Here is a 26,892-nt window from a genome sequence, read left to right as displayed (position 1 = left end):
TCTGTTTTTAGACATGAACCCGGTTTTAATATAACAAAAAAAAATTATGTTTGGACCTGGATTTTAGACATATAACTTATGTTCAAATTTGATTTAATCTAGGTCAGACAAATTCGATCATCTAGACCCGATAGATTTTTGTCATCCTATATAAAAATGTAATGGGGAATATATATATATATATATATATATATATACACGAGGGTAGTTTGGTAAGTGAGGAAAGACCAACGGCTACTCCCCACCTATTTGTTAATAGTTTTAGTTAGAGCTGAGCTGTTGGATTGTGGTCAAATGCATAAAGAAAATAATAGACGACATCCATCTGTTGGGTGGTTGGCATCTCCACATCTATAGTCGTTGCCGTGAAGCTGCCTCAACAGCTTCATAACTCTGTCTAAGATCCTTAGACTTATGCGTTGTTTGCAAATAGATGATCGAATTAATTATATGGTCTGCTTCTGCTATACAAGGAAATATAGGATAAATATAAAGAATTCGAGCTTCGGAAGTAGAATTTGATTCTAGCCAAATACATGGTCCAAGCCTAGAGGGCTCATTGTTAATAGCCCAGCCTACTATGAAAATCCAGCCCAAGATGAATCACGTACGGGCCATGTTGTTCATGTATGGACTTCATTATATAGACCGAGTTGCATGGGACTGATGAGAATTTTACATAGGAAGGTGGTGGGTTTAGAGTTTAACTTATAAGGGAAAACAAACTTCTTATTGTCAACTTAACTTTTCAATAGAGAGTTAGACCCAAACTTGTGATGCTAGACTTGGGTCCCCATCCCGTATGACGGGTATTCATCAATGATGCTCTCATTGAGAGTTTGATATGTACTATCACGGTGGATCGTATGCGAACCTACCCCAGAATCCATCCCTTGTCGAGTTGGATTAGCAGACAATGGGTCATACCCATTCCCCAGAGCCCATCCATTGTAGAGTTGGATTAGCAGACAATGGGTCATACCCATTTATGGGTGGGTTGAAAAAGAGAAAAAGGTTCTAAAAATAAAAAATGTAGTTCAAGTAACTGGGAAAACCCTGATCCACTGAACTTCTGACGTCCGCTCTGCCCAAAAATCCATACGATTCTGTCTTTAAAATGTCTTTTTTGGTTGAAATGGATTGAATCCTTATTTATAAACCACATCGTTGGCTTCCCCTTAAATGACGTGGGATACAAGTTTTAAAAACATGATACCATTATATAATGATGCAACCGTATACTTTCAATCGATTCGACGCAAACTCTAGCTTATCCTTGCTTTCTAAGACATGTAAGCTGTAATTGGGTTGCAGCCAGAAGGAGAATAAACGGACTCTTAAATAAGGTTAGTGCCTCTTAACATCAATAACGTCATTCCAGATTCCAGAAACTCTTTGCAGAGAATCTGATTAGGCGAAGGGGTCTTTTCTGTCGTTCACGCATGAAAGCCCAAAATAAAATCTGACATGAGTGAGGATGGAGAAGGTTCCTATTACTTTAGCTTAAAACCATGTTTTTGTGTTGGAAATGGCCCAATCCAATTGGTCTGTTTCGGCGTGTGTTGTGTTTTCAGTTGTTGTGGTGTTGTGCTGTGAGTTTTGCTAAAAAAAATGTTTGGCGTCTCAATTATAAATTTGTGTTGAGGTGAGGTGATATGCAGTTTTGCGTTTGACAATTACAAATTACGTTGAGGTGTGATGAGAGACAATTTTAATTTTTTTTTAATTATACATTGGAATAAAATATATTGTTACATAAATTTAACACTACTGTATTTTAATATGTCTAATAATCTATATATTGAAGATAAAATAGTCTTTAATTGTCCCATTTGTTTTTGAATTGTGACTAGTCGTACGACTTACCAGTCTAGTCAAAGAAAGAAGAAATTATTTTCTTCCACCCATCACGAGTAAAGTGAGTGTTAGGTCTATCACCGGCCTTCACTCGTTCAACACAAATTTCCAAGAAAATAGCAATCAAAGCTTGATCCCAATTTGCCTTCTCTGTTTGGGGGACTTCATCACATACCTCATTCATTAGTTGACTCATTTTTACCTAATTTAAAATAGTTACTCATTAAAGACAAAGATAAATAGACAAACCTCTTTCCTGGCTGGGTAAATAGCAACAACCGGGGCCTAACCCAATAGGCAACCACCACTAACTAACCAAATAAGCAGTGAATCACAGAGTTCAGCATATGAGCATACAATTTCAGCCAAATACACTAAGCTTATCAAAGAATGGATACAGGAGAAAATGTCATTGCATGTTATCAACAACATTACGCATGTAAAAAATAGTAACAACAAGCCAAATTGAACAGACATCAACCCAAAATTTAAGAACCTAGATTCAATATCTAACAGGGTTGAAAATCAGACACTCATCCAACTACTCCTTTACTGTAGTTTCGAAAGAGATTCAATTACTTTGGTTGCTGAAACGAACCCGACAATTCGAAGCTAATGTCATGTTTACAATGCTATATTCGTCGAAAAATACGAAACTTACGTTAAGAGAATGGATATGAAGACTTGATGAAGAAAATAACCAATAACCAAGACAAAACTCTTTCGAAAGTACCTGAATCATGCCATTGACTAGAGGATGGAGGTGCTTGATGTAGAGAACTGAGGAGGAGCGGCGGATATCATAACAAGTGATGAAGGAGTAGTTGTTAGGGTTGAGGGTATACTCGTAATATTTAAAAAATTAAGAGGACAAAACTGACATTTCATTATCGTAAATGACGGAACCACAGCGTTCCCCGTGCGTTGAAAAATCCACGTTTTTCGTTGGCCACAGCTCAAATCTGCTTTAGGCGAAACCTCAATGAGTTGAGGTGAGGTAAGTTGCTACCACACGCCCAAACAGATACGAACGACAAACGCAGCCTATAAAACGCAATGAGGTGCGTTTTTTTGTCTCTGAACTCACTGCCAAACAGAGTCGTAAGAGTTTATAAATTGTGAAATTGAAATCCCATTAAGGGGCACCCAAGCATATATGGCCTAATTTTTCATTGGGTACCCAATATGTGAGAAATTCAATGAATAAAAGTATATAAATTGTGAAATTGAAATCCTGTTAAGGGACGCCCAATCATAGGTCCCAACTTCTCAATAGACACCCAACATGTGAGAAATTCAATAAATAAGACTTTAGAAATTACAAAATGTAAGGTTTGAACCAAAAAAATTCATTTGATACTATTTTATAATTTGTTACTCTGTCATTTCAACGTAATAAATTAACTTGTTGAGTTGGAAATTTTCACATAATTTATACCATATCCTAACAATTTTGATACTGACACAGTGACACATGACTTGATCCCATTGAGACAGAAATATACATACAGGGACGCTAAGAAAGCCCTACAAATTCACGATAATTTTTTTAAAAAAATTTGTGGAGAAAAAAAATGCATAGTTGGTTGGATTAGACTTTAGAGGGAGTACTACATAGATAAGATTTTTTATATAAAAAAATTTTTAAAAAATTCCCTTGGCGTGAGGGCATTCAAAATTCAAAAGTAGAGAAAAGTGCAAAAAAGACCCACTTGCATCATATCACCAACTTGCCAAATTGTCGTATTCAAATATCAAAGGAGATCTTGCATTTCTTTCAACCATACTAATAGGACAAAGAAGAAAAAGAAGAAGAAAATATGCAAGTTGCTCATCTTTAGTTGAGTTATCAAAGTCAAGTTGCAGCGGCAGCTAGCTGTTAATGTCTGATTCCCTTCACGCTACCTACTAGTCTTTTATCCCCCAACATCAACTTCCATTGCTACCAACTCCTCCACAACTGTAAATTCTAGAATTTCCCACTAGCTCCCCTACCCTCTCTTCTTTTTGTCATTTTCCTCTGCAACTCTTCTTGCACTGCACTCTCAAGGAAAGCCTGGACATTTCATACCAGATTGCCCTTCCTCGCGTGCCTGCTCGAGAAAGCCACGGACCTGATTTTTTTTATTTTTTATTTAAAATAGTTGTGAAATCAGAATTGTATTAAGTTTTGAGTTCGAATCCAAAACGGATTAGGGTTTCCTTCTATTGTGTTTTCGGGTAACCCATAAGAGTTCAAGTTTGTGCAACATTTTAGAGAGTGAGAAAGAGTCCTAGAGTCATTATAGAGATAAGTTTGAGAGTGTGAGAATCCAAAGAAAGAGATTTGGTGGATAGTTTTTGAGTTCAAATGCTTATCGTTTTTGTAGATATTTTTCATATTAGTGGAACGTCTGAGAACATAAATAAATTATGTCAAATCTTGTTAAATTTTGTGTCTTGTTTCTCTCTTTTATTTTCACATATTTTTCTATATTTGAGTTTTGACGTCAAATTTACAACAGAAGCAAAACGAATCTAAAAACACACATCGTGATGCATCGATGCATGTGCAATCTCTTGACACCTTTAAGTTTATTGTGGTCCTGTGTTAATTTATCATTGACAAAACCAAAGAACAATCGTTGTCTTATAGGGTTCTTATCCTTTCTTTGGTCAAAATTCAACTCGCTCCAAAAATACATGTATTATAACAGAATTTTCTGGTATTGATCAAACAAAAATATAGTGCGGAATATGCATTCATCTAACTTATATCCACCAACACAAATTCCAATTAAATAAAAGCCTAACGTTACATTTTAAAGAACAAACTAACAATACAACCGAAGTCATATTGGCCTACATTTTTTATTATTAAAAGCAAATGCAATAAGACATTTTTACTGGGCCAACAAAAATCTCATCTCTATTACACATAAAGTCAAGCAAAACACGTATCACAATACAATCACATCAACAAAACACATCTCCCAATACAATGACATAAGCAAAACACAAATTCCTATACATTATCATTTTCCGCCCAACATGGAGACCAACAACATTTCATGTCTCCATATTATCCCAATAAAAGAACACCAAAACACAATATCTCAATACAGTCACATCAACAAAACACGTCTCCCAATACAATCACATCAATAAAACACTTTTTCAATACAATCACATCAACAAAATACAAAATTCAATACATTTTTATTGATCCAGCAAAATTTTATCATTGTGATTGCTCGCATACATTCCTTCATTTGCTGAACTGGTACTTAAATATTTATCAATCTTACTTTATAGATCTTGCATGTCAGACACTGCTGGGATAAACTCACTTATATAAATCATCATGAAACTTGAAACATCCCAAAACAGTGTCTCAAGATTCCAAGTTTTTTCAACCAACCAAAACAGAAATTGCATTATTTTATGCACAAATATTTTTTAAAGAATTAATTAAAGCCTCGGCGGCAATCGCGACATTGAAGAGTGAAAGTTAAGAGTCGGCGTGGTATGTTTATTTTCTATGTTTTTTTTTTTTTATTTTTCGAAAAAATACGGAAAACACGTTTGGTTACTCATTTTAAAAAATACAACGAACAAAAAAAATTACTTGAAAACGGAAAATAAATATTTTTCATTTTTCATTTTCTGAGAAATTAAAACAGAACAAAAAGTAAACCAATTTTTTTCCTAAAAGTAATGCAGTGTGTCATTACTCATTATTAGTATTATTTAAAAAGAAAAAGAAAAAAGAGAGAGAGACGGGACGCTAACAGTATAACAAGAACTAGCCGATCTATCCTTCTAATAGGAAAACAAGATCCGGTAACACCACAAAAACGACATCGTTTCATAGTAGACGTTCAGATGCAAACCAATGAACACTAATTAATTAAAAGCAAAAAAATAAAGTAACAAATATGGAACGCGCGACTCACGACGAAGATTTCGATCGTCTCGCCAAATTCTCCGCGATCTGAGCCAGTGACTGGAGGTTGCACCGGACGATTGTGTCTACAAACACGCATGTCTCCTCCTCAGTATTTTCCGCCGGAATATCCACCACGTACGATTCCACAACCACCGTGCCGTTGCCGTTGGGGGCAGGATGTAGCGTCGTCACGGACCGGTAATTTGCCAAACGGTGGTCCCCTCCAACGACGCTAAAGCTGATGACGTGGCGCTCTTCGTCCAGGATCTCCAGCCGCTCGGTGGAGTTCGCCGCAGGAAGTCCGGAAATAACATGTACCTCCCGGAGAGTACCGACGTTGCCGTCTCCGTTGATAAGATCGCAGCTCTTTAGAAAGTGCTTGTATGCCTGGGGATTATCGAAGCGGCGGACCACGGACCATACGGTGGAGACAGGGGCTGCGATCTGCTGTACAACGGCGGAGCAGCCTTGGTTCGGGCCCAACGCATGAGCATGGTAACGTGCCACGTTGTCAGGTACAGGTGTGGTGCATGTAAGAGGGGACCAGTGCTTTGAATGGGTTGTTGTGGTGGTGGGGATGGTGTTGTTGATCCTTTCAAGGAGGACTGTAGAATGCATTTTTTGTACGTATATATATGTATATGTATATAAGTGCGTCGCCGAGGGTCTCTGTCGCTGAAGGCGGAAGGGTTTGTTCCTTCTTGTCGTCGGCGATATTCTGCAGAGAGAGTGGGAGAAGGGGAATGGAAGAGTGGGTTGGTTGGATTTTTTTTGAGGGGAAGTGGAACGTTTAATAAAAATATATACACGTGATTGCTCTTAGGTGAAGTTACCAAGTTACCCTTTGGTTTGAATTATCTATAATTACTAATCTACCCTTAAGTAGCTCAGCAAAGTAGCAACAATCATCACACTCTCACTGTCTCACCTGAGAAAATATTATGTTAAAACTTTATCTCAAATTGGATTAGCATAATTTTATTGACTCGCATAAAGAAGGTTATCGTCCTTTCGAGACAATTAACATATTTTTTGAGTTTAAGAACCAATAATAACGGTTCAAGAAGAAAAACTAATTCGTGTGAGTTTTGGTTTAAAACGGATAATTATGATTGAAAGAGTTTATTTGGTCCATCATAACATTTTCTAGACTAATATGAATTCAATTTTGAAATATTTAAGGTCATGAATTCTGAAAAACAATATGGCCACATTTATTTTAATGAAATTTATAAGAATAATCACATTAGTGGTGTATTGAAATTTGAAAAAACATTTGTTGTAGTTATTGGAAGATTTTTTAAAAATATGAGAACAACTACAAAGTGACAAACTTTGAATCATTTTTTCATTTGATTTTGAACATATCACCCACAAATCACAATAATGGCATGGATGGGAACATATATCTAGCCTTTAGATGGTTTTTGTTCTCCATGATAAGAAAACACAACAAATTATGTAGATATTCTAGTTGATGCGTATTGACATTTTTTTTTTCTGGCACATCATACACACTCACATAATTGTACACAAATATCATCCATAGGGTTCGAACACTGCCCACCGAATAGAGATACACGAATGGTAACCAACTAGGTTGGCACCCATGTATTGGCACATGCTTTATTAGAAAAATGAGCTCAACTTTAGCAAAAAAATATAAGGGTATTTTAGTCATTTTGACCAATACTTTTGAGTCCCCCAACTTTTGCTCCACAAAGTGGCAGCATCGTAAATTTCGGGTAAGGGTAGGTCCAAATTCCTAAAAGTTCATTCAAATGGGGCGAGCAACTTGCAGGAGTGTCGTAAGGCAAAGGATAAGATAAATTAATTATTTAAAAAAGTTGAAAAAAAAAAACCAACAATAGAAACTTGGCTTAAAAAAAAAAAACCTGGTCTAATTAATTCGTCTTCTTCGTACATTAAAAAAATAAAATATCTTTGTTTAAAAAAATATTATTTTATGAAGCAACTAGCTGGAGGTGCGCTTGTTGTTGCATGTCCGTCCAAACCTACTCTGTAATAGTCCGTCCCTTCACACTAGTAATACTTATCCGCTTTGAGCCAATCGATTTTGGCCAGCACAGCTTTATTTTTCTAAGCCCAACATCAGCTTATACTAATTTGAGTTTAGGAAAAAAAAAATTATTAATTAGGAAATTTAATATATTAGATTATACACTTCAATTATCCTCTGGACGATTAGGGATTTAAAGCCACTTGATAGCTCATCCAACATCATCAATCTTGATACCACATAGATTTGTGGCTCCATCCACTCGAGCGGGATAATACATAACCCGTGTTGGGGGATTAAAGGGTTTGACCATTTCTTTATTTGCTTTAACGTGATTCTTTTCTTCTTTCATGTCTTTGTCCTTCTAACCCCAAAAGTAAAACATTAATATTGGTTGGACCAATATTATTTTCTTTCTTCGTAAGCCAAATAACACAAGTTGGGTTCCATGCAAGTTGCTCGACACTCATAAAATCCTTTTTAGCACATGATTCGTATATACACACAATATATTGGCAATTGGACCCATATATACACACAATGACACAAGTCTGGCTGGAATATTAAGGTATGATTTTGTTGCATTATTAATTGGCTCAAAATTAATAATGCAACAAAATTATGGCTCAAAATTTGTGCATTGTACTGTGAATCGTATAGACACAAATTTGTTTGCACTAAATTGATCGATAATATGCGTTGTGGTTTTGTTAGTTAGTATATATTGAAATTTATATGCACTAAATTTACATGGTAAATAAATTATATATACTACAGAGCAAATAAATAGTTTATGTGCATTGTAGATAAATAATATGTTTAACAAATAAATAGTTTCTATGCACTACATATAAATTATATGCGGTGTAGATAAATTTATATACACTAAATTTATATGCGATATTTCTTCATCTCAGAATATATCGATGAGTGATTTTGTTTGAAAGAGTTTTTCACGTTGATTTAAAATATATAATAATCTTTTTCAATATTCATCATGTATTTTGAGAGATAAATCGTTTTAAAATTTCATTTAAGAAAAGCAAAAAAAAAAAAAAAAACTGATGAAGTCATGTATGGAGTAATATGGATAGTAAAATGGCCATATGAATAATTTGTAAATTTTTTAAAATTAAGAGGGGCATGTAGATAGTTCAATGAGTTTTGTCTTCATTAATAAATTTTTTTTTATCTTCCTTATTTTGAATATCTCTTTTCAATTGTGTTCTTATTTTTAATTATTTTAAAAAATAAAAATATCATTTTTTGAAAAAAAAAAAAAAGGGTTATTCTATGCAGCAACTAGCTGGAGGTGCGTCTCCTGTTGCATGTTCGTCCACACATAACATAACCCGTGTTGGGGGAGGGGTTAATGGGTTTGACCATTTATTTATTGCTTTAACGTGATTCTTTTCTTCTTCATGTCTTTGTCCTTCTAACCCCAAAAGTAAAAACCCTACACCATTGATTGGACCAATATTATTATCTTCTTTCTTCCCAAGCAAATAACACAAGTTGGGTTTCCATGCAAGTTGCTCGGCACTCTTTGACAGCCTTTTAGCGCATGATTCATAGGTAACTTCTAAGACTGCGAGGAAATAGTGGCAACGGGACCCATTTACACACACAACAATGACACAAACACCGGCAAGTCCGGATGGAATATTAAGGCATGATTTTGTTGCATTATTAGTTGGTTGATTAATTTGGACTTTTTCACAGTGTTAACATATATATATATATATATATAATTTCAATTCGTAATCATCAACAGAGCATTTTATTGAAGGATAACATTCTTTAGTGATTCCGCAGTTAAGCGTGCTTTTGGGAGAATACTATTGGGATGGGTGACCTCTTGGAAAGACAAAGTTGTGGGTACCCAATGTATCTACGAGAACCAGACAACCCAAAACGAATAAATATTGTTAATGTGTATTGGACGGGATTCTAGGAGGCCAACATCCCGTAGTAACTCTGCAGTTAAGCGTGCTTCAACTAGAATACTATTGGGGTGGGTGACCTCCTTGGAAGGTAAAGTCGTGCGGGCTAGACGTATTCACGAGAACCAGATAATTCAAAGTGCACAATATTATTGATGTGTATTTTATTGAAAATTTTAATAGACCGAGCCATAACGGTTATAAAATAGTTTTGGTCATGATGTGAATGCTTTAGTTTAATTTGCTTGTTTGGATCTTCAACCTTTGGCACTTTTGAGCCCACTAGTGAGCTTTTTTTAGCCCACTTGACATTTTAAAGAATCCACCATATATCAGGTTGAGAGAACCTCCAGCGGATATAAAGAGGACCTATCTATAAATCCAATAAAGTAGGATGGATTGATGGAAGATCAAAAAGTCTTAAATACAGATATGCTCAACGGTATGGATGACTAACGGTCATCACTTCAATAAAATAAGAATATTTACAATACAAAATTCAAATGAGACGGTAGCGTTTTGTAGGTGGAGAGAAACGATGCCGTAGAAGTGTCCGCAAAGATGAGTAAAAGGAAATCAAAGGAAACGACAGCGTTCTGAACCACAACAAACTGAACTTCTAACACTAATGTATGTTAATAGCAAGGTAGATGAATGGGCATGAACTTATACAGTACTAGGTTCAATTAGTGATGATTCCAGGGTTTCGCATTCAATAACAGACGTCAAAAAAGAGTTTTCTGAGCAAAATTTTATGTTAGAATTGTAATCCCACGTCGCTTATAAGAAAAATTCAAGCATCACTTATTCAACAAGGTCTTTCCTCGACTTAAGTATTGTTGGAGACGGCCCATAAAACAAAGTCGTGTGGGTCGATGTATTCATAGTGAATCGGTAAAACAAAAGCAAATAATATTGTTCATTTGAGTGGGTTAGTATTTCCACTCAAGGTTGTCAAAATCGAGATCTTACATAAGATCGGTAGAAGGCTTACAAAATTGAATCGTAAAATCAAATTGTGAAATCATGAGATTTTATAAAATCTTAAAAATAAATATAAAATAATATAATTACTTATTTTTAAATAAATAATTAACATGATATATTATACTAGTCTATAGGTAATAAAATATGTGATTATTATTTGTTTTGAGTTATCTGATCGAATTGACGATATAATTTGCTAGTTATTTTGTTTAACTATTACTATCAACGTAATTTCCACTTCTTATAAATAAATTTTTGCACCATGGGTCCTCTTATCAAACTAGAGATGACGTTTTATGGACAAAATACAAGACTACTTGGAATGAAATGCTAGACTACAAATTAAGACGAAGAGGAAAATAAATTTTTTTTTATTATTTACAATATTTGGTTAAGTGGATGACATCATCTTTTAACTATAGCTTTAGCGTCAGTTTGAGCGATTTTTCGACAAAAACTAGGATTAGAACCGATTTTTCAACAAAAACTAAGATTAGAAACATATGCACATGATTGATAGACTCCACAACCTATAAACCCATGACTCCATAAGTTCATTAAAGTTAAGATCGTAAAAATTGTAAAATCGAATAAGATCAATAGATCTTATCAATTTTAGAATCTTAGATCGATCCGGATCGTTTTGAATACCTAAGATCATACGATCTTACGATCAAAATCGAGATTTTGACAATTATGTTTCCACTATATTCTACCCTCTCGATTCTCTCACCCATACTCAATTCATCAAACGTGTAAACTACATCAATACGTTAAAAGAAAAAGAACATCACTGAAAATGCATATTATTTACTGACGACTCACAATCCTATTTAAACAAAAATAAAAATAAAACCCTAAAAGACATTAAATTACCAAAATTATTAATAATAAAATTTAAAATACTAATTTGACTAATTTTTATTAACTACTAAAATTCTTCAAAATCCTACTGCCACTTTTCAATTTTCATTTACCCTGCCGTAACTAAAAAGAAATTCAAGTTAGGAACTTAACCAACATCAGAATTGAGCCAAAAAATGGTTAAATCAACAAAATTGATAAACAAGTTAACCAACATCTAGCAACGAATGATCTCTCTTTGCCTAATGGTAACGACTCATTAAAGGTCATAGGTTCAAATCCTAAAATCCAACCAAAACTAAAATTTTGAAATTAGAACAGAGTAAAAGTTGGTCAATACTAACAATAGCAAAATATTACCCAGAGAGAACTTCCAACCTGATAACTGATCCAACAAACCCAAATTACCCAGAACAATAGATATGAGCCTGGTTAAGGTCATAATCCAAAAGAGCTGAAAATCTAATTGCCATGCTACAAGCATAATAGAGAAACTATACACATCATAACCCAAAACAAAAATTAATGTTAATGGAATTCTAATGAAAAATTCGTCATGTCTAAATCGTACTGCAGAATAGTTAAAAGCATAAAAAAGATTAAAACTCTGCCAATAAATAAACATAAAACGTTACCTCTACTAAAAAGCTTAAAAAAACAGTAGTTCTAGGAGCAGATCATGACCAGAATCATGTCAATAAATTTACGCTGCAGCTTCGGCTGCAAGCCTTTTCTTCGCCTCCTCAATGATAGTCAACTTGATACCCTTGCCCTTAGGAAGAGATACCCATGGCTTGGTTCCTTTTCCAATAGTAAACACATTACTCAGGCGAGTTGCGAACTCATGACCGGTGGCATCTTGAATATGGATGGTCTCAAAGCTACCTTTATGCTTTTCCCTGTTTCTGATGACACCCACACGTCCCCTGTTCCTTCCTCCAGTGACCATGACGACATTCCCAACATCAAACTTTATGAAGTCAACAATCTTGCTACTCTCAAGGTCAAGTTTGATTGTATCATTAGCCTTGATCAGTGGGTCTGGATAACGGATAGTGCGCCCATCATAGGTATTCAGATAAGGGATACCTTTCTGCCCAAACTGGACTGAACGAACTTTGCAAAGCTTGAACTGCAAAGAATTGAAAGGCCTTAATTGGTAACCGCGAAAGAATATTTACATCAGCAGTCACAAAACAAGGGCGTAATTTAAATAACAGACTAATAGAGAACCATGTGGTTGAGAGATGCACGACCAAGTTTGTTATGTGTATAAGTAATAAAAATGAAAAAACATAAGCACACAAGAACTATGCTTTTCTTCTTGGTCTAGTGCCTTTACACCAAATCGTTATTTAGAAATGTTCAATAAGCAGTCACCATGATGATCAAGTATTCAGAAAATTTTAAAACAAAATGTACATACAGAAAACAACCTTTGCCTCGTCGTCCCTGATAGAGTGAAGACGGAAACGGCCCTTTGTGTCATAGAGGAGGCGAAAATTCTCATTTGTTTTAGGAATTGAAACAACATCTGTTAAAAATACAGAAATACAATGTGGCGTTAATAAACTTTCCAAGAATCTACAGCTAAAAGCAATGGATGGGATAAACAAAAAAGTAGCACAAGATAGAAAATAGAGGAAGCCCTAACAAGCACCCACACATATGACCATCTACCATCAAAAATAATCTGCGTTAAATAATATTCATTTAACAGAATTTAAATGAGGGTAGCCATGGATTCGAATATGAACTTTCTATTAATTTTTTTTTGGGTAACCGAGAATGTCATTATACAAACATTGCCTTTGAACATCTGATATGGGCCTAAACTTGAGTTGTTAGACCCACACGCACAAAAGTTTCACACCCGACGACAAGGTAAGAAGCCTAGCGCATGGCTACAAAGGTATTGCTCCAAGTGGGAATCAAACTCAAGACCTCCCGAGCCCATATGGTTTGGCCCCAGAGAAATTCACCTACTAGGCTATCACACAAGTGGTCGAACTTTCTATTACAAAAATAGGTACATAAAAGACTGGTAAAATTTCAATACAATATTCGCAATAAAAGCCACACAAAGACTCTACTACCTCTTATCCAACACTACAAAGGAAAATAAGAGTTCAAATCTTAAAGTGCCAATGAATCATCCACTCCCTAAAGCACTACGTTTTGAAATAAATAAGTCAGGAACATACCCATAAAGCCAGTAGGGTACGTCTTGTCCGTCCTAACCTTTCCATCAACAAGTACATGCCTCTGCATCAGAATCGCAATGACTTCACGATAGGTGAGAGCATACTTCAGCCTGTTTCGCAGAATAAGGATCATTGGCATGCATTCCCTAGACTTATGTGGTCCAGATGATGGTTTAGGGGCCTACACGCCACAATTCTATGAGAGAACTGAGGTAGAAGACATCAAGCCGCAAGAAAGCACAAGAAACAAACTAATATCGAAACACAAGTTTGACAATGGTTAACATACAAAAGCGCCACCAAGTTTATCAAGCATCCAATGCTTAGGGGCATTAAGCCTCTTCATGTGTTTCTTCAACCCTCTAGCCTGTGCAGCAAAACACGAGAAAACTTTCAGAAGACTCATCGTTGCACCAACAAGCATACTCTTAACATCCTAGTGCAGACTTCAATAGCTATAACAACAAATGGCATACCAAAAGCATTAACAACAAACAGGAACAACCAGCGGGACAGGTCATTTGGGGAATTTGAAGGGCCCGGAACAAGAGAACAACAATGGAGAATGCATACAATCCTATTATTAGAGGAAACAAAGTTGATGTGGACTAACCACGAACTTACTAATTGTATAGTCAAGATCAAGTATGTTAATATTATAAAAAATAAACTTTCTTAGCAAATGACAAACACAATCAAGGGGCTGAGAACCTACAGAACACCACATGTCATTCATTTCTACAAAACTAGCGGGAGTGAGTCTGACTAAGTAGTAGAAGGGTCCTGAAAATGGCACAGCCTCCTATGGCGGCGAAGCAACACTCTCACAAGTTTCTTCATTTCTATGCTATACCGATTAATCAAACAATTTCCATTTCCGTCGCAGGCTCAAAAGCCAATTTCCTTTGAACATTGTTTCATTATATGATTGAAGGAAAAAAAAAGTACATAAGAAATACGGAATCTAAAACCACACATCCTAGATTCGCGAAAAGAAACTGTAGAATCCGAGTTTCAAGAGCAAAACTAGGTCAGGTTACACAAACGCGCGATCTAAGGTACACTATATACATAGACAGAAGAAAATAATACAAAGTGACAATGGAGGCAATGCACTGACCATTTTGAACACTCAGAGATCACTCCCCGAGGGCCTCCTACAGCACTGCGCGTATCTGCCTCTGCGGATGTGAGTGGGCGGGATGAGGACGCCAAAACCCTAGCTTTTGTATATTCAAGTCGCTTCGCTGTGGGGGCGTTTTAGGAAGGACAATGCTAGAATGTTATCTTTAAAAATCTATAAACATATTTGATATTAAAATAATCATTAATCAAACACTTTATATTAAATGAGCTTGGTTAGTAATCGGTTTTGGATAATAATCAATTGGATTAGACATATGTGTGCTTAAAATTATATTTCAATCGTAAACCTAATTCTCTATGATATTTCAAAAAAAAAAAAGGGTAACATAACTTAGAAGTCATAAATGTGTTGGGTGTTAAGATTAAGGGATTGTCCGTTTAAGGTGTTTAGGGGTGTTGAATTGAGAGATGTTTGTCGAACACTTGAAACACCTCTCAACCCTTGATTGTTTCAGGTGTTTGGAACTATTAGGACAAAATCTCTCTACATCCCAAAACAAATATTATATTTAAAAATATCAACAACTCCCAACTCAACACCCCTAAATACCTCGAACGGACAAGCCTAAAAAATCTATTGTCCCATTCTTTCGGTGATGCAGGATCCCAGATTGTACAATAAATAAATGTAACTAATTAAAGAAAACAACTGTCTACCAAATGATTAACTGACAAGTGGCAACATATACACACTGGCAAACACATGATTCAAAGTCACTATGAGAACAATTAAGCATCTATGTCCTTCGAGTTATTTATATAGAGTACAAAGATAATAATTGGTGATAGTTTCGATACATCTTTATTTATCATAATATCTTTACGAGTTGTTCATATTCTGTGAACATTATATTACAATATCATTAGCATAATTTGAAGCAACTCTCTTTTACGAAATATACAAGACAATCATTTAAAATTTGAGCACTCATTCGATTATGTAAATTTATATTGACAATGTTTATTCTTGAAAATAATATTCCAAACACTTATCATTGATATAGGCAAAATCAGTGTCAACTTCAATAACTGGAAAAAAAAAAACAAACAAAAAAAAAACAAACAGAGATGCTTCTTTATTTGCATTAACAATTTAGAAAAAACGACCAACCTCCTTCAATAGGCATAGAGACCATAGGGCAAAGTTGAGAGTGAAGTATGCATGCATTATTATAGCGACACTTCAAAATAAAAGTATACCCAGTGAACTAATTTCATGAATCATGAAAAGTACCATGAGTGACCACCATAGACACTAAAAATGGAAAATACAAGTACCATCTCACGAGATGACACCACTACAATGACTAATTCATGTTAAAATCCCACCAGCAACTAGCAAGAGCAAATTTTGATGTTACAAAAACATGGATGTCCTATTACTGTTAGCAAATCTAAGTCCATAGAACATTGTTAAAAAATCAGTCCAAACACTACAAATCAATAATGTTCGCTTTGGGACAAGGTTTGTATAACTTTGTTTTTCTTGGGTCGTTGTCATTGGTTTTTAGTCTAGAAAATGCATTGGTCGTGTTAAAGGGACTTAATTTTTACTTATATGTCATTCGGTTGGGTTAATGTCAATCCGATATGGGATAAAGTTTTAAGAGACATATTTTGTGAAATGAACAAAGTTAGGTGCAACGAGCGGGGGGATATTATTCTTATAGTCAATGTTCGTTTGACATGCACAGATTCGTCGATATGTCCGAGTGGTTAAGGAGACAGACTCGAAATCTGTTGGGCTAGTCCTGCGCAGGTTCGAATCCTGCTGTCGACGGCATACAACGTTTTTCTCTTTCAAATATTCAAGCCCGGTCCATAATCTTTGATTTTTGCCAATACATCGTTGTGACGTTTGGGCAACAATTAAGCGAGAAAACTCCTCAGGTGCAGTAATCTTACTGTTGAAACCTCTTTAGGTCATTTTATTCCCTGTGTAAATTAAATTTTTTGTTTGAAAGTTCTGTTTCTCTCTCGTGTTCTTGTTTGAGCTTATTATAATGGAGAATTAGGTCTCAAATCCTCTGTTACAGATCCTCATACCACGACATTGTGCTCCGATTAGACCTCTTCAAGTGTTCAGCTCTAATATCTGAATTTGCAATTTATTTACTAGTGATGCAGTATGTAGCTTCTAGGGCAGAGTTTTCCCATTACTGGGAATATCCAAAAGCTTTCAGTTCCGTGGTAGTTGGTAGAATTTGAAAATTGTTCGCTAAACTACTCAGGATGCTGCTCTCTTGTTCTTTGTTTTTTTACCTCTTTTTCCCCCTTGCACTAGTGAAAACAAATTCCTAATATTTTCCTGCAATAATGGCAGTGGAGGTCCTCTACTAGGCTGGATAGGAAATTTGATTGGGTCTAACGCAGGAACATTTACTCTGACAGGTAATATTCAACTTGTTTGTTATTGTAGAATCTTATATAAAATACTACAGATGAGTTTTCTTTGTGAGTATTTGGGAAGGATTCAATATAAATTAGTATATCATGTTACTCTTTCAATTTCTTAGAATTCTTTTTTTTTTTTTTGAGAAGATTTCTTAGAATTCTTAATAAAGCACATATTTTATTCAATTTACATTACTTGTATCCTTTTCGATAATTTTCTGCAAACATTGGTTCCTACACCAAACCACAAAGAGCTGTGATTACATAGCAGCAAATCTTTTTTTCATTAGATATTGACAAACACAAAAAGGATGATTATACCACATTGTTTATAACGCACACCTCTAAGTCGTTGAGTTAGCGGAAAGCCTTATCTTTAAGATCAAGAAGCATCAAAGTGGAATACCTAACAACATTGACTGAAGATTAAATGTGAAAGTCTTTGGTCCTGAGTAGTTGTAGAGAAACCACTGATTGGAGTTTACGGAATCTTATTGTCTTGGTCAATCTAATGAACAATCTTTCTGTGCAAGTTATATACAGTTATCTACATATTTACTCACGAGGATGAGGGAGGAAAGAAAAATGTGGGATTCAATTGAGCTATATTTCTAGCTTTGATTTGTCCAGGTGGAAACTTTAACTAATTGAGTTCCTTTCCATTCCAATACCATCTCGTTTACATTCTCCCCTCCAATCCTAACTCCATATGAATTCTGCTTGCTTTGCACCATTTCTGTTGCTTCTACCAAAGTTTCTTTGCTCAATCTCCAACCATCCAACCCCTTTACTGCCTGAAGCTGACAGCCTTTTTTAACATCCTCCCACTTTTTCAGCCAAGCAAGAGAGGAGGCATAAGGTGCCACAAAAAGAATTTCCATGGCCTTTCTTGCTTCAGCAAGATAAACTGGGAAAGTTTCCTCCATTGATTCTAGTAGTGCATGGTAATGCACCATATGACTTTCAATGAATGCACCATAGCCCGAGCAATATTGTAGCTTCTCACAAGCATCTCCATCTCCTAAGGTTATGATTCCCCTGTTTTTAAGATCTTTATCAACAGAACTTGCCATTAATTCCTTTGCTGTTCTTAGAAACTCTTCAACAAGCTTTCTACTTCTCACCCTCCCCATATGGGGAAGCCCCACCATGCAATTGAAAGCAAACCATTCACCCTTACCTCCTCTTTTCTCTGTTTTATTCACCTCACTCACCAAATCCTCAATCCCCATCTCCTCCACCTGCAATGTTAGGCCCGACAAGCTTGCATGCTCTGATAGATGCCTTTTTGTCTCCTTGAAATAGATTTGATTATCACAAACAATGTCATCTTCTTCCCATTTGATTGATGTCAATTTTAGCGTTCTGTGGTGGTGTGCCACGGCCTCAATCATGGGAGGCCATTGAATCCCTTCTCCCATGTCAAAGTCAACTATGTGTATGGTCTCTGCATCATTTGGCATAGCTTCAAGGATTGCTGAGTTTGCTGCAATGTGAGCAAACCTTCCATATGGGAAAATATGGTAGAAAGCCCTGAATGCTGCATCAAAGTTCTTGCTGGACTCCTCTTCCAGATAATGATCACCTTGTGTTTCGATGTCTCTGGATAGGTTGAATACCAGCCGCTCCAAGGTTCCACCGGCTGGGTTAACTTTCTCATTTAGACATCGTATGATCACATCTGCAAGCTCTCTCTGTTCCCTCTCAGTAGCTTCTCCATAGGCCTTGAGAAGATGATGAACGCTTAATTGGGTATCAAATTCCATGTCTTCTCCTGGCAAGGTCAATGATGGTTTAGATGTTGGCGTGTCCATGGAATCTTCGCTGTATTGTATTGATGGACTTGCACTCCACACATCTTCCTTAGAAAGCTCCAATGAAGGAAAACTTGCCTCGCTTACATTAAAATATTCATAAATACTCTGGATTTCCTTGCCCAAATCAGGCTCTAAACCCCCCAAGTCCATCCAGAAATTCTCCATCCCAGCATGTAATTCGTCATCACAAGCTGGAAATTCTACAAAATCATTGGATAACATAGAAGAAAAAGAAGGAACTGGGGACGCCTCAGAGGACTTCTCTGTGGTAGTGAATGAAGAGAAGTCATTCATGGTGAATAGAGGGGGTCCAATTTTATTAGGAGTTGGAGTCATGACATTGTAGAAAGGCCATGAAGGCTGAGGAAGCTCTGGTTGCATCATCTTTTGATGATTCTACACTGAAACTTAGGGTGAAACTTGATGAATTTTATAACAAGCAGCACATATATATAAAGATGTACTGTCATGATGGAGACGTAGAATAAAATAATGTAATGATAATGAATATAAAATGCAGACCTACCCATCAATCTCACCTGCTTTCAATAGAGTTTTACTTTTGTGAATTTCTTTCTAGCTCTCTTGGCAGCTTCATGTAGGTGATTGGGTTGAAATTGTACCTTGTCTTTTTAAAATGGTATCGGTATCAAAATAGTAGTTATATACTGATAAGGAGATGAAGTTAAAGCGATTACGCATCTTTTCAGAAGCAATTCGCTTTCACTGCCAGGTGTTTTATTCAGTTTTTAGGGAATAAACCCATGATTAATATATTAAGCTGACATTGTTGGTCCTCAAGAGTCCAAGTGGAAACATTGAATCGTCTGAGACCCTTCTTTAATTGTTTATCATTGTTATAAGCTTAATTATTTAGATTAAGATCACCGTCTACATAGAATTCCTTGTAGTCATTCATATTTCCTAATGGTTAAGAAAAGAACAAGTAGTAAAATAATGTACCTAGCTGGTTTTGAAAGTTCATGAAAACGGCATGCTACCATATTGCTTGACGGGAAAAGTCTATGTTTTCACTGTTTACTGTGGCATCAACAATCCCTAATTTTGTAATAACAAAGATCAAATAAACAAAGAAATGAAAACTCTTCTATCTGTCAATTTTTTATTTAATTTTTTACAAGCTAAAACAATGTTATTTTAATGGTTGGTACATCATGGTTGTGTAGAAGTAACTAAATAACCCTAAAAATACCGGCACTTAATTAACATATACATGTTTAGATGTTGATTCACTCTAATTGCATAGTATTTAACTTATTGGATATGTTATCTGATCTCAGTGACTTGGATTCAGATTTTTCAATCTTTGAAGAGGAAAAATGGATTCAAAAAGAACTAGAGCTGGATTCAAACTTTTATTTTATTCAATGTGTTTTTCATCTCTGTCATACATTTCACAACACAAAGCAAATGCACAAGATAACATTAAAATCAGCTCGTTTGGTTAAGTCGGCGAGATTCTTTAGTTGTGTGCATTTGAAATGTGATAGTGTTTTTCAGTTTGTCAATGGTTACTATCAAATATTGAAAATCAATTATCTCTTCTTTTTTTCATTAACTTGTGTACGTTAAGATTGAATGTCTCTATTTGCTAATTTTGGGTCAAAGTTCTTTTCTTATAGGAAATATTGTCACAATTCTAGCAGTTGAGACTACCAGTACCAGTCATTGTCGCAATTCATGATAGAGACCTATATACAGACTAAAATAGTGTAATAATTATGAGTATATGATGGAGACTACCAGTACCAGTCATTGTCGCGTTCTTTCAACAGAGTTTTATTCCTGTGAAGTTCCCGGTTGTGTTGTCTTTACTTTCTTGGCAACTTTCATGTATATCTATATGAAGATGCTTTCTATTATATATTTAATTAGAAGATTGAATATGTGACTATACACATAGCTAGATTGTTTCAGTGCAATTACCCTTCATTGTCACGAAATTTTATTTTAACCATTTGAAGAATTAAATAACTATCCAGTATCCACAACATCTCAATGTAGCTCCCCCACTGTTTTTTAGAAATTATTAAACAAGTGATTAATATATTAAGTTGAGCTAGCTGTGTTTTTTTTTTCCTGATCTAAATTTATTTACATCAAAATTGAGTTTAAGATGGAATTCCTTATAGTCATATATATTCTCTATCATTATTCTTAATGAAGATTCAATAATGGGGATTTCATCCTATCCTATCTTTCATCCCTAAGGGGGGTGGTAAATATGTTAAAACAAACGATTAAACAAGGTTGGAAGCATAGTGTTTGACGCAACAGTGTCCTGTAGACATTTTTATTGCGGAAACCTTTTTGGTCCTTTAATGTTCAACAATTTTCTGATAGAGAAATGCTATTTATAATTTATATATAATGCTTCATTCATGTTGTAATCAACAGTGCTGCTACCTGCTAGTGCTATTGGAGATTGAAGATGTAGAACCTGCATCAAACTTTGACTGCATAGCTTATCCTGTATCAAAAATGGCATAGTTTATGTGCGTATATAGCTTACGGGAACCTTTCACAGGTATGTTTAACCATTCTGTATATAATTGTTTTTCTGAGTAATCCAGTATGGGGATTCAGTTAAAAGACAACTTTTGGTTGTATAATCAACATTAATGAATTTAATTTATTAGGTTTCATCAAGCTTGCCTTTCATAAATCTTCCAACACTCTCCATCTTTTGTAGTGTTTCATATATATATCTCACTGTGATGAAAACCTGTTATATGCTTTCATAATGTATATAAGAATGATCATGATTGAAGTGCTTGCATAAAGACTTAGGCATTTTGAATATTTTTATCATTTTAAACATTTGCTTGAAAAGACACCAGAAAAGATAGAAATTTTTGAGTGGAAACATATCTAATAAAGCCATATAATGTTAGAGAAGAGGATATTCGTTGCATGAATATATATATATCTTTAGGATCGATCTTGTGTCCTTAGTGGAATACATATGTGGAAGGAGATGGTCCAATATTATTTATAACATTGTGGGGTTGTTAGGTCTGAATCATTAGATCATAATCCTAATCTTGTTAGAAAATTAGTCAGCCAGGTTTGTTTCAGGATACATTTTTTATGTGACAGATTTGTATCTTTGCATGTTTTATATAACAACTGTCACATGAACATCCATCACATTATTAGTAAAATATTTGGACCAAAAAATAACCTTATCATCATTACCAAAAGACGTGATATTTTGAATTCTAAGGGACATCAATACAAAAATATGTTCAGAATTTTTTTTTAAAGCCATGAAGATACGTTTGGTTCACAATTGGTTTGAGGAAAAAAAAAAGCTGAGTTTTATGTTGTAAAAAAGCTAGCTAAAAAATATTGCGAGTGTTAGCTTCATATATTTTGTGCTAGTTTTATTGTATAGGTTTTTTATGATAAATTTCTAAAAAGGTATAAGAAAAATATATAGAGTAATGGTTTTTGTTGAAGGCGTATTGGAGATTTTCATAACAAAAGGTCACAAAAGCTATTAAAAAAGTAACTTTTAGGCATTTTTTTTCCTTTTTCTTTTTTGTTTTGAAGAGCTTATAAGCTCTCAAAAAGCTATGTTGGCTAAGGGTTTTTGGTTACAACATAGCTTTTTGCATTTTCGAGAGTTTACATGCTCTCCCAATTCCGAACCAATTGGCCACTTAACTTTTTCAATATTTTCTTTCGTTGATTCAGATGTTGCTTTGATTTGTTCATCGAAAGAGAATACAGATATTTATGTACTAAATCAGGGACTATTTGTAAATCACAACAAATTATGCTATTCATATTTAATTTCACTTTAAATTCATGTGAATAACCAAGATGTACCTAATTATATATCAAGTGATGCGATGTTTTGGCACTTTTTTCCTGAGTAGTGTAGTAGTTCATTAAACTCATATCTGTTGTTAAAGTTAAAAAGCAATATTTTTTGAAGCATATATATTTATCAAGTAGATTAATTAGGAAGGAATATTGGCTTGAATCTTGACCTTTGTTTCACAGAAACTGCCAGGAAGAAGAATTGGTCAGCTGGGAATTTGCTGGCATGACCGGTAAATTCGTCTTATTGTGAGCCTGTAAGTTGTTCACCAATATTTCCATTAAGACTACTCATATATATATATATATATGAACATTCTGATCATCATCTACTCTGCACACACAAATATTCTCACTTGTAAGTATCTACATCTTTAGCCTTCAAAACATGATACAACCAGAGCATTTTCTGAATTCCTGCCCAAACTTCGTAGATTCTTCATATCTTGATGATTTTAGTTGTTATGAATTAGGCATGGATGCTTATGGAAGCCAATTTGATGATTTCCCTGCTATACCATTCAATGAATCCTTGAATTTCCCAATTCATGTTGATGACAATGCATTTCCAATAGATGATGAATCTTTGCTCAATTTCGAGGAATTGGAGAAAATCTTAAATGGAGAAGTTGAGGATTTGAATCAATGGTTGCTGAGTGGTAGTGATGAAGAATGTTTGTCATCATCATGTCATCAACTCTCTATTGAAAAAGAAAGTAATGATGAATGGAGCTTTAGTCCTTCCTTTATTTCAGTTGATGCGTCCATAAACACAAACTTTTCTCAAGAAACATTGAACATGCCTCTTGAAGGCATGGAGATTGATAATCAAATTGGCTTGATTCATCTAGGCAAGGCGTTGGGAGAAGCAACGGAGAACGAGCAAGGAGACCTAGCTGAGGTGATCAAGGAACGAATAAGAGACAAAGCAAGTCCAGTAGGTGAAACCAGCGAACGTCTTTTGTATTACTTGTTTCATCAGTCAAAAGACAAGAAAGCAGACTGCCTTGAGCAAGAATGTGACAAAAACTTTGAAGCAACCATGAAGGTTTTCTATCAAATATTTCCTTACGGAATGTTTGCTCACTTTACAGCGAATTCAGCTATCCTTCAAACCAAGCCTAACAATGCTGAGGTCTTGCACATAGTTGATTTTGATATTGGAGATGGATTGCAATGGTCTTCAATGATTAGTGCTGTTGCTCAGCAGGAAAAGATGCTAGATCAAAGAGTGCCCTTGAAATTGACTTCAATTAAGTGGAAGGAGGAGGATTGTGTGCAGGGAAGATTTAAGGAGACAAAGATGAGACTTCTCAATCACGCGAGTTCTTTGGGCGTTAAGTTGAAGGTGGAGGAGATGGAGTTGCAGGGCATGGTGAGTGAAATAAGGAGAAAGAAAAGGAGAGGTGGAAACAGAGAGTTTTTGGCCTTCAATTGCATGTGGTCACTTCCCCTTTTGGGCAGAAGAAGAAGTAGACGCCAATTTGTTGAGTTTATCAGTGTGGCCAAGGATTTGTTAGCCAAAAATACTACCACCAATGGCGTCATAACTATTGGTGATGGAGATGCATGGGAGAAATCAAAGAATTGTCATGGATTTGGTTCATTCTTTGATAGTTACATGAAGCATTACCATGCCTTGTTGGATTCAATAGAATGCAACTTCCCCGTCCATCTCGCCGAAGCTAGAGTAGCCATGGAGTGTCTATTTGTGGCACCTTTTGTATCCTGTGATGATTGGAAGCGAATGTGGGAGGAAAGAAAGGAAGGTAATTACTGTGACTTCAAATATGGCTTGAAAGGGGTTGGATTGAGCAATGAATGTTGGTTGGAAGCCAAAGAGCTTGTAAAAGAAGGAGAGAGTCTGTATGGAGTGAGGATTGAAGGTGAGAATGTTAATGAGATGGTTTTGGAGTGGAAAGGAACCCCATTGATTAGAGTAGAAGCATGGAGATCATGAACACAGGCAAAGAAGAAGAGAAGACAGAACAAAAGTCAGATGATATTTTTTGACTAGCTTTAGTGTTTGCCGTGTTGGCTGACTTGTTCATGTAATCATTTTCTTAAGAAAAACAAGGTATATGCGTATCAATTGATTTGTTGATTCAATGAAGAACCACATTCTATGCATCTCTATGGCGTATAGGTTATTTTGACAGGTTTTCTCTTGTTTGGGCATTTTTGGACGTGTTGACCAAATCTTTGCCTTGTGTCAAAATTGTTTGACTGTATATGTGACCGACACCAAAGTGTGTGTACTTACCCCAAGTGCAGGGTATCGTCAAGTAATAAACCGTGAATCCGGTATCGATCCACGAGGAAGCAATGCAAATTTGAAGTGAATGATATGCAAATGACTAGCCAACACTAATAAACGTAATGAATATCAAATAAAAACGAGTAAATGAAATGAGTCGAATGACTCGGTAGCATGAGTGATTTTGTAATCAAAGTAAGCACGAATTGGATTTAAAACAATTAATTAAAAACCTAGTCTCTAATCTGTCCCGGTGGCTACTCAGTTCTCATACTCAAGGTATCATTGTAAACACACACAATCATACACAATGCATTGTGTGGTACTTTCAATCATGCATATGCAAAGAGAATTGGGATATAAGACTTCAATTCATACATGTAGGCCATCGAGTCTCTTAATCTATGATGAACGCAAAGGGATAAGCACCTAATATTATGAATTAATGCTCCCCCTTGGGGCTCGGCTTGGCTAACACCCTAGTTTCACACTCAAAGATCAATTAACCATAACTCTCCCATGCACATTCCTAAATTAACCCAAAACCCTATCATCAATACACATAATTAATAGCTATGTAATGGAAAACTCAATTAATTAAGGAAATCATGCAATGAGTTTAACAATTCTCAATCGAACACATTAGATGCAAACCCTAGACTAGGCAATCCAAGAATACAATCAAATATGTCATTCCCATAGATCCAATCACACAACTATCACGAAATTAAAAGAGAGAAATCGAAGCTACGATTCTTTGAGCATACCATAAGTAATCGAAACCTTGCACCTACCGTTCGGGACTAGAAAGTAGAAAGGGAACTTAGCCACTCATTATAATGAGAATAAACATCAATTTTGTAGAAGAAAACCAATGTTTACAATCAAGATCACAAGGACTAAGTAAAACCCTAGAGAGAGAAAGAGAGAAAAACTATGGAGGCTAGATGTTGTGTAGTGTATGAATGAGAAAGAAACTCAAATCTTAGGGGTTTCCCCTCTTTTTACAATAGAAAATACCTAACTACCCTCATAAAATCGTTCCCCATTGGTTACATACATGATTTACCCCAAATGCCCTTGAAATTTTGGTGCAGAAAATTACAGATCCGCGGTAGGTGTCTGGACGGCTTTGGAAGGTGTCCGGACTTTTAGGCTTCATCAAGTCTTCGTTATAGGATCTGTTTCATTTTTCAAAGGAAGTGTCCGGACACCTCACAGCAAAAAGTGCCCAAAAAGTGCTCCAATTTGCTCAAACAATGTCTGATTCCTACAAAACCAAATGGAAACATTTGTAAGTGTAAAACTAAGCTAAAATGCAATAAAATACATTAGCTAAGTGCTAGAACATCCTAATTAAAGGACATTGGAACCTCAAAATAGAGGCCCAATCAATCTGCCTATGGGCTTCTTTGGTTGTGGACCTGAGGTCTAGTTATTATGGGCCACCAACATTTGTGTGGACCCCAAGATAATGGGCCCGTTTATCACTGTCGAAAAGCAACAATTTGCGTTTTAACCCAATTTCGGACATTTGAGTGTTTGGCGGACAATTTCGTTGCAACTCCACCGCAAGATTCACTATTTCAGTCGAAGCTCGCGAGAGCTACTTCCTCTCAGACGGGC

General features: G+C 35.6%; 4 protein-coding genes and 1 non-coding gene across 7 annotated transcripts; 2 read left to right on the top strand and 3 right to left on the bottom strand.

Annotated features, from left to right (window-relative positions):
* Positions 1–4,670: 4,670 nt before the first annotated feature.
* LOC119999001 (abscisic acid receptor PYL4-like) lies at positions 4,671–6,560 on the bottom strand. Its single transcript, XM_038846489.1, has one exon. It carries the CDS (start codon positions 6,401–6,403, stop codon positions 5,789–5,791), a length of 615 nt encoding a protein of 204 aa, XP_038702417.1. The 5' UTR covers positions 6,404–6,560; the 3' UTR covers positions 4,671–5,788.
* A 5,557-nt stretch (positions 6,561–12,117) lies between these two features.
* Positions 12,118–15,080, bottom strand: LOC119998280 (40S ribosomal protein S4-3-like). The gene is made up of 5 exons (XM_038845566.1): positions 14,924–15,080; positions 14,093–14,170; positions 13,804–13,984; positions 13,036–13,133; positions 12,118–12,731 (listed from the first exon to the last, which is right to left on the bottom strand). The coding sequence occupies exons 1-5, from the start codon at positions 14,924–14,926 to the stop codon at positions 12,303–12,305; spliced, it is 789 nt and encodes a 262-aa protein (XP_038701494.1). The 5' UTR covers positions 14,927–15,080; the 3' UTR covers positions 12,118–12,302.
* Positions 15,081–16,647: 1,567 nt separating this feature from the next.
* Positions 16,648–16,729, top strand: TRNAS-CGA. The gene has a single exon. It is a non-coding gene; the product is annotated as a tRNA-Ser (tRNA).
* On the top strand, positions 16,729–25,139 carry LOC119998287 (protein NODULATION SIGNALING PATHWAY 2-like). Of its 3 annotated transcripts, XM_038845577.1 has the most exons (5): positions 16,729–16,839; positions 17,273–17,340; positions 21,579–21,708; positions 23,193–23,266; positions 23,483–25,139. In XM_038845577.1, the coding sequence occupies exon 5, from the start codon at positions 23,485–23,487 to the stop codon at positions 24,967–24,969; it is 1,485 nt and encodes a 494-aa protein (XP_038701505.1). In that variant the 5' UTR covers positions 16,729–16,839; positions 17,273–17,340; positions 21,579–21,708; positions 23,193–23,266; positions 23,483–23,484; the 3' UTR covers positions 24,970–25,139. The 3 variants fall into 3 exon arrangements, with proteins under 3 accessions (XP_038701505.1, XP_038701506.1, XP_038701504.1); XM_038845578.1 differs by lacking the exon at positions 16,729–16,839 and having other exon boundaries at positions 16,872–17,340; positions 23,585–25,139; XM_038845576.1 differs by lacking the exon at positions 16,729–16,839 and having other exon boundaries at positions 16,872–17,340.
* LOC119998605 (protein NODULATION SIGNALING PATHWAY 2-like) lies at positions 17,955–19,544 on the bottom strand. The gene has a single exon (XM_038845945.1). It carries the CDS (start codon positions 19,542–19,544, stop codon positions 17,955–17,957), a length of 1,590 nt encoding a protein of 529 aa, XP_038701873.1.
* Positions 25,140–26,892: the final 1,753 nt, after the last annotated feature.

This window comes from Tripterygium wilfordii, chromosome 5 (assembly GCF_013401445.1).
Source record: "Tripterygium wilfordii isolate XIE 37 chromosome 5, ASM1340144v1, whole genome shotgun sequence".
NCBI lineage: Eukaryota > Viridiplantae > Streptophyta > Magnoliopsida > Celastrales > Celastraceae > Tripterygium > Tripterygium wilfordii.
The sequence above is the reverse complement of the archived record's forward strand: the minus strand, read 5'-3'. Positions and strand labels throughout refer to the sequence as shown.